At 36.8% G+C, this 6,577-nt stretch overlaps 1 protein-coding gene across 1 annotated transcript; it reads right to left on the reverse strand.

Moving 5' to 3' along the window:
* On the reverse strand, positions 1 to 4,973 carry LOC116114560 (acylphosphatase-like). The gene is made up of 3 exons (XM_031400703.1): positions 4,817 to 4,973; positions 4,318 to 4,658; positions 1 to 4,287 (listed from the first exon to the last, which is right to left on the reverse strand). The coding sequence occupies exons 1-2, from the start codon at positions 4,971 to 4,973 to the stop codon at positions 4,363 to 4,365; spliced, it is 453 nt and encodes a 150-aa protein (XP_031256563.1). The 3' UTR covers positions 1 to 4,287; positions 4,318 to 4,362.
* Positions 4,974 to 6,577: the final 1,604 nt, after the last annotated feature.

Consider the following 6,577-nt stretch of genomic DNA (forward strand, 5'->3'; position numbering starts at 1 on the left):
TCCACTCTACTTCTGGCTCAATTGTGTTATTGCACTTGATAATAGCTGCAAACATGGGGTCTACAAAAGCACTCTATACGGATGACATGACAAAAAGTACGAATGATAAAACAACATCTACTCTTCCATCACACATTCAGAAGATAGTAACAAGTAGCTTATGGTGGTACTGTATAGGTACTAAAGTGCCTTGAAGGTATTTTTATGAAAAAACACTTTTCAGTAAAGGAGTTTTTTCAGAGAAGTAATGCAAGCACTTTCTATAAGAAATATCCATCGAGTACCATGTTTGTTGCCTGGAGTTTAAGATTTGGTTCTAAAGTTAAGATGAACACTTACTTTTTTCATGTTTCGCAGACTGAAACTCTTTTGAGTTTAGCTTAATTGTCAGAATGAATCAAGGTTGTGGACAATACTTCCCGCCCAAAGTAAACTTGAGTCCTGCTGAAACGCTGACAGAGTGCAAGTGTTGCACAGGAAGTCCTTGCCTTAAGATGATAGAGAAAATGAACCTGAATCTTCATTGTCCTGGATGCTGAAAAGTTAAAACATAGTATGATAGTCTGATAATCATATGATAATCTCATACTTACCCGTGAAGTTCATTGGTAAAGTCTCTCGAACCTATAAGGTTTAAGCCTCCTATTAATTTGATTCTAACGCCTACAACTACACTAATCGAATCTACTGTCTCTAAAAGGACAAGACAATATGAACATTTATTAAACAGGTTATATGGATTGCTACTATCAATCCTTGCCCATTAATTATTGTCACGTTCATATCGTTTTGGTAGATGAATAACAAATTACTAGCCCTATGTCTTAAGACTGCATATGGATGATAGTCTTGAATTGTACAAATGCGATAGGACTGTGAGTAGGGACCATGCATGTGGATGCATTGTCCTACCATCTAGCTATGTGTTTGATTGCATGTGATGTATTAATCTACAACTACTTTATGCGGTTAATAGCTGAAAATGGTATCTACATGAGGACCTTGCTTTCCATAAAATTATCAGGAAGTAAAGACCAGGAACCATAGACAACAGAAGCCAGATATTACTACCATGACGGTATTAATTTCATATCCAACTTGGTACTTTTCATATCACATCACAACTACATACGATTACAAATCATCATTCTACAAATCTTTTACAATAGATAAATATTCAACAGCAACACTTCAAATAACCATGATGAAGCTAGCACAACTTAACATACTTGAAAGAAGGTTAAAATAAACTGCAAATTATTGACTATCTAGCTACTTAAATACATGATTCTATCACATCAATCCTATCTCTCCTTGTTTTCAAGACTCCTCAGGAGATCACTGGGCCGGCAAGGGATGGCAAGAACTCCTGCTTGTTTAAACCCAAATTCCTCCTCAGCCAGCTTAATAACTTCAAGAACCCAGGGTGAGCTAGATAATCCAGTTCAATGATGAAACTTTGCAGCTCATTGTCATCGATGGTGTGAACTGCAAAATGCCCCTCCTTCACGTCCCCCGGAAAACCCCCAATGATGGACCCTGTAAGAACCCCACATTGAGAGGGAAAAAGGGTCTGCATGTGGTTTATAAAAACCTTGGACACCCTCCCTTGGCAAACTGGGTTTCCAAGGAAAGTTCTACCCAAGCCCACGAAAGGATCATTGCCCAACCCAATTCTTATCAAAGGCCCACTGCCCAGCCCAATTCTTATTAATTTGGGAGTGGGTTCCTATCAAACCCAAATCATCATCACCAGCAACAGCAGTCACAAAATATTTAGATATCCTAAGCAATTTAAGGAGAACTGTCATTAGTATCTTCCTAACAAACCTCAGCATCATCAAAGCTCTTCTCATGCTCACTATCTTTGGTTAAGCAACAACTAGATAAGCTCAATGAGAGATTACTAAGTTTTTTTCTTGCTTAAATCACCCTGCAGACTCTAATTTTTACAGAGATGGAGGAAATGCTAAAGAAGAAAAGGCATGACCAAATTTCTGAAACAAGTTAGTCAGACAACCGCATGTCTTTGCACCATATTCTACTGAATGTAACTTTGATCCATCACTTTCAGAGTTTCTATCTCAGTCCAGTGATTCATGACTACACCTTCTTCAACATGGCACACCATGAGAGCTGCATCTTCAATCTGATGTCAATTATCAGAAGGGTTCCAACTCACATGCACTTTGGACCACTAGAAAACAAAACTATACCTCTCCTCCATGTGATAACAAGCCAGCAGATAATGAAGATCCTAAGAATTCAGTTTGAGTACAAACTATGCAAGAAAAATGAAAAGAAAGACACAGTAACATGGTACCTATATGTACACTTTCTCATATTTGAATAGACATAGCTGGTTGTTTTAAGTGTACTTTACATCTTTATCAACATTTTAAGATCCTATACTGATTTTTATTTATTTTTATATGGGAAGAACCTTTAATGAAATTCAAATATAGTAGCAGCTGAACATAACGGAAGAAGCTTATGCCATGTTTAGGTTCATTGAATATAGAAACATTTAACGGTGTTTGGTGGGTAAATTACAAAGATAGATGTATGGACCATTAAATGTGAAAGGAAGCTGGCAAGTTACAGGACGAACGATCTTAGAGCAGAGACCAGAATAATGCCCAAAATAAAACAACTAAAGAGGCATTTGACTGAAACTCACTGGATCTTATACGAAACATGAACACTGAATATTCTCTGAAAAGTTTATCTAAAAGGCAAGATCACTCATGTTGCCACTACTACAAGATTAAAAATGAAAATCAGCATAAGGAGAAACCAACAGGAAGGACCTGGCTAAAATCAGTTATTTTGTGGAGTTTTAAGCTTCCATGGTTGACAAACTGACATGACACTATCCACACGTTCGACACTCATCCCAAGAATAGATTGGCTGTTTGGTTTATTTCCTATCACTCAACAGTCCATGAAAAGAAGTTACTATTCCTAGAACGAAGCAACCCCAGCATCTTCTAATTAACGGGTGACCCAAATACATACCATTTCTTGTACAGACAGTGAGTTGAAGAAGCACATGCAACTGCCAGGTAAAAAAAACATTTGTCCATCTTTCAAGCCCACCTTCCATACCGCAAAGCAATTTAAGGGCTGATAATGTGAGTCCTCAACAGCTACCTTCAACCTCAACATAAAGAAAGAGCATAATTTGTAGCGGCCATGGCCCCTCAATTGGTTAGAACTAATAAAAACATATTAGCCCATACCTGTTGATATCAAACAGAAGCAAAAACCAAAAAGAAGAGCCCTGTTGATGAATCATGATAAACACAAAAGCTGATAAAGGAAATTAGAAACCGTACATGATTCAATGCCTCTTAGGCATTTAAAGAGTTTGCATCATTATTGGCACTGGTTGATAAACAATTAAATCATGCTATCTAATGAATCATAATTGTCAAAACCAAAATATTAGACACACATACAGAGAGAGAGTGCCTGCGTGTATCTGAATTAGGATCTAAACAATAATGGGGTTGCACAGTCAGCAATGGAGAATTATGTGATGTGTATTTTAAAAACAAAACAATCCTTAAGAGCGTCATCCATATAAGCTTTATCCAGATACTGCTCAACCTTAATCATCAACTGATTCGGCATTCAAACATATAGCCCCAGAAACCAATTAAACCAAAGAAATCCACTGTTTGATCCCATATTGACTCAAAAATAAAAACCCACATATCACTTCATTCAACTCCACATAACAACGCACCACAAGCTGCTTAACTTTCACCTAATTATTGATGTATTACCTATAGTAAAGCCAATGTTCAAATTTCAATTGAGCTTCTCCTATTAAACTTCTTGTGGTAAAAGCAACGCCTCATTTCACCAAGTGCTAATAACTAAAAATTCTTCAAAATTTCTAGTGGTAAAATCATCTCATGCATAAACAAGTCTCTGGGCTGGAGTTAATATTGTAGCATGCAAGCATAAACTCTTTTAATCGGTCTGATAACCAAAAGAGTGATATATTTTGCATATTCTTCAAATCCTCATCCAATGCCTGTGTATTCTTATGGAAAAATCATTAGGTTGGTTTACAAGAGTTGCATTTGGCAAGCAAATCTTTGGTTTGAATTTATTTCTAGCTATTTGGAAGCTTAATTGACAAAGTTTTCACCAAGCAAACAACATTGCAATCATATTCAAGAACTGGGTTTCATATCAATTATGCAAGTAGAAATCCAGTAGTAGAAATAGTGATCAAAGTACATCAGATATAACTCAATCCTATATAGAGTTTTAAGGATAGCTTATATAGATAAAAGAACTATACATGACCAAATTAGAAATGGGTACTAATCTCTTCACGTTGATTGATCAAACAGTTGGTTTACGCTCAAACCCAGTACCAGGATTGTCACTGCTCGGAAACACCTCAAGTGCTGTAACAAGTGCATCGGATGGGCCACGGCGGCACCTCTGCTCCATCTCTTGAACAGAATCAGGTTTGCCTGAAAACAGAGCTTCTACAGAACCATCCCTCCTGTTCCTCACCCAGCCTTTCAACCCTAATTGTGTGGCATTCTCTATAGTCCAGTTCCTATAAAACACACCCTGAACCCTCCCTTTCACCACAACCCTCACCTGCACTTCAGAAAAAAAAAAAATGTAAATACATCACTTACACATAGCTTATGTACAAAACAATAATATTACAACAAAGGACAAGAGCTACTATCGATTATCAAAAATTACATAGAAAAAAACCAAAACTTTAGCAATTCAAATAATCTTAAATTAAATTTAGAGTTAAACCCCTATCAAGAAAGACCCCAATTGTGCCCAACCCAATTCTTATCAAAGGCCCACTGCCCAGCCCAATTCTTATTAATTTGGGAGTGGGTTCCTATCAAACCCAAATCATCATCACCAGCAACAGCAGTCACAAAATATTTAGATATCCTAAGCAATTTAAGGAGAACTGTCATTAGTATCTTCCTAACAAACCTCAGCATCATCAAAGCTCTTCTCATGCTCACTATCTTTGGTTAAGCAACAACTAGATAAGCTCAATGAGAGATTACTAAGTTTTTTTCTTGCTTAAATCACCCTGCAGACTCTAATTTTTACAGAGATGGAGGAAATGCTAAAGAAGAAAAGGCATGACCAAATTTCTGAAACAAGTTAGTCAGACAACCGCATGTCTTTGCACCATATTCTACTGAATGTAACTTTGATCCATCACTTTCAGAGTTTCTATCTCAGTCCAGTGATTCATGACTACACCTTCTTCAACATGGCACACCATGAGAGCTGCATCTTCAATCTGATGTCAATTATCAGAAGGGTTCCAACTCACATGCACTTTGGACCACTAGAAAACAAAACTATACCTCTCCTCCATGTGATAACAAGCCAGCAGATAATGAAGATCCTAAGAATTCAGTTTGAGTACAAACTATGCAAGAAAAATGAAAAGAAAGACACAGTAACATGGTACCTATATGTACACTTTCTCATATTTGAATAGACATAGCTGGTTGTTTTAAGTGTACTTTACATCTTTATCAACATTTTAAGATCCTATACTGATTTTTATTTATTTTTATATGGGAAGAACCTTTAATGAAATTCAAATATAGTAGCAGCTGAACATAACGGAAGAAGCTTATGCCATGTTTAGGTTCATTGAATATAGAAACATTTAACGGTGTTTGGTGGGTAAATTACAAAGATAGATGTATGGACCATTAAATGTGAAAGGAAGCTGGCAAGTTACAGGACGAACGATCTTAGAGCAGAGACCAGAATAATGCCCAAAATAAAACAACTAAAGAGGCATTTGACTGAAACTCACTGGATCTTATACGAAACATGAACACTGAATATTCTCTGAAAAGTTTATCTAAAAGGCAAGATCACTCATGTTGCCACTACTACAAGATTAAAAATGAAAATCAGCATAAGGAGAAACCAACAGGAAGGACCTGGCTAAAATCAGTTATTTTGTGGAGTTTTAAGCTTCCATGGTTGACAAACTGACATGACACTATCCACACGTTCGACACTCATCCCAAGAATAGATTGGCTGTTTGGTTTATTTCCTATCACTCAACAGTCCATGAAAAGAAGTTACTATTCCTAGAACGAAGCAACCCCAGCATCTTCTAATTAACGGGTGACCCAAATACATACCATTTCTTGTACAGACAGTGAGTTGAAGAAGCACATGCAACTGCCAGGTAAAAAAAACATTTGTCCATCTTTCAAGCCCACCTTCCATACCGCAAAGCAATTTAAGGGCTGATAATGTGAGTCCTCAACAGCTACCTTCAACCTCAACATAAAGAAAGAGCATAATTTGTAGCGGCCATGGCCCCTCAATTGGTTAGAACTAATAAAAACATATTAGCCCATACCTGTTGATATCAAACAGAAGCAAAAACCAAAAAGAAGAGCCCTGTTGATGAATCATGATAAACACAAAAGCTGATAAAGGAAATTAGAAACCGTACATGATTCAATGCCTCTTAGGCATTTAAAGAGTTTGCATCATTATTGGCACTGGTTGATAAACAATTAAATCATGCTA

Source organism: Pistacia vera, unplaced genomic scaffold, assembly GCF_008641045.1.
Source record: "Pistacia vera cultivar Batoury unplaced genomic scaffold, PisVer_v2 Contig713, whole genome shotgun sequence".
NCBI lineage: Eukaryota > Viridiplantae > Streptophyta > Magnoliopsida > Sapindales > Anacardiaceae > Pistacia > Pistacia vera.

Coding starts and splice junctions, on each gene's coding strand:
- LOC116114560 (XM_031400703.1), bottom strand. CDS start 4,973: ATGACAGTTCTCCTTAAATTGCTTAGGATATCTAAATATTTTGTGACT. Junction 4,659..4,816: donor TTGGGTTGGGCACAATTGGG/GTCTTTCTTGAT, acceptor GTAAGTGATGTA/TTTACATTTTTTTTTTTTCT.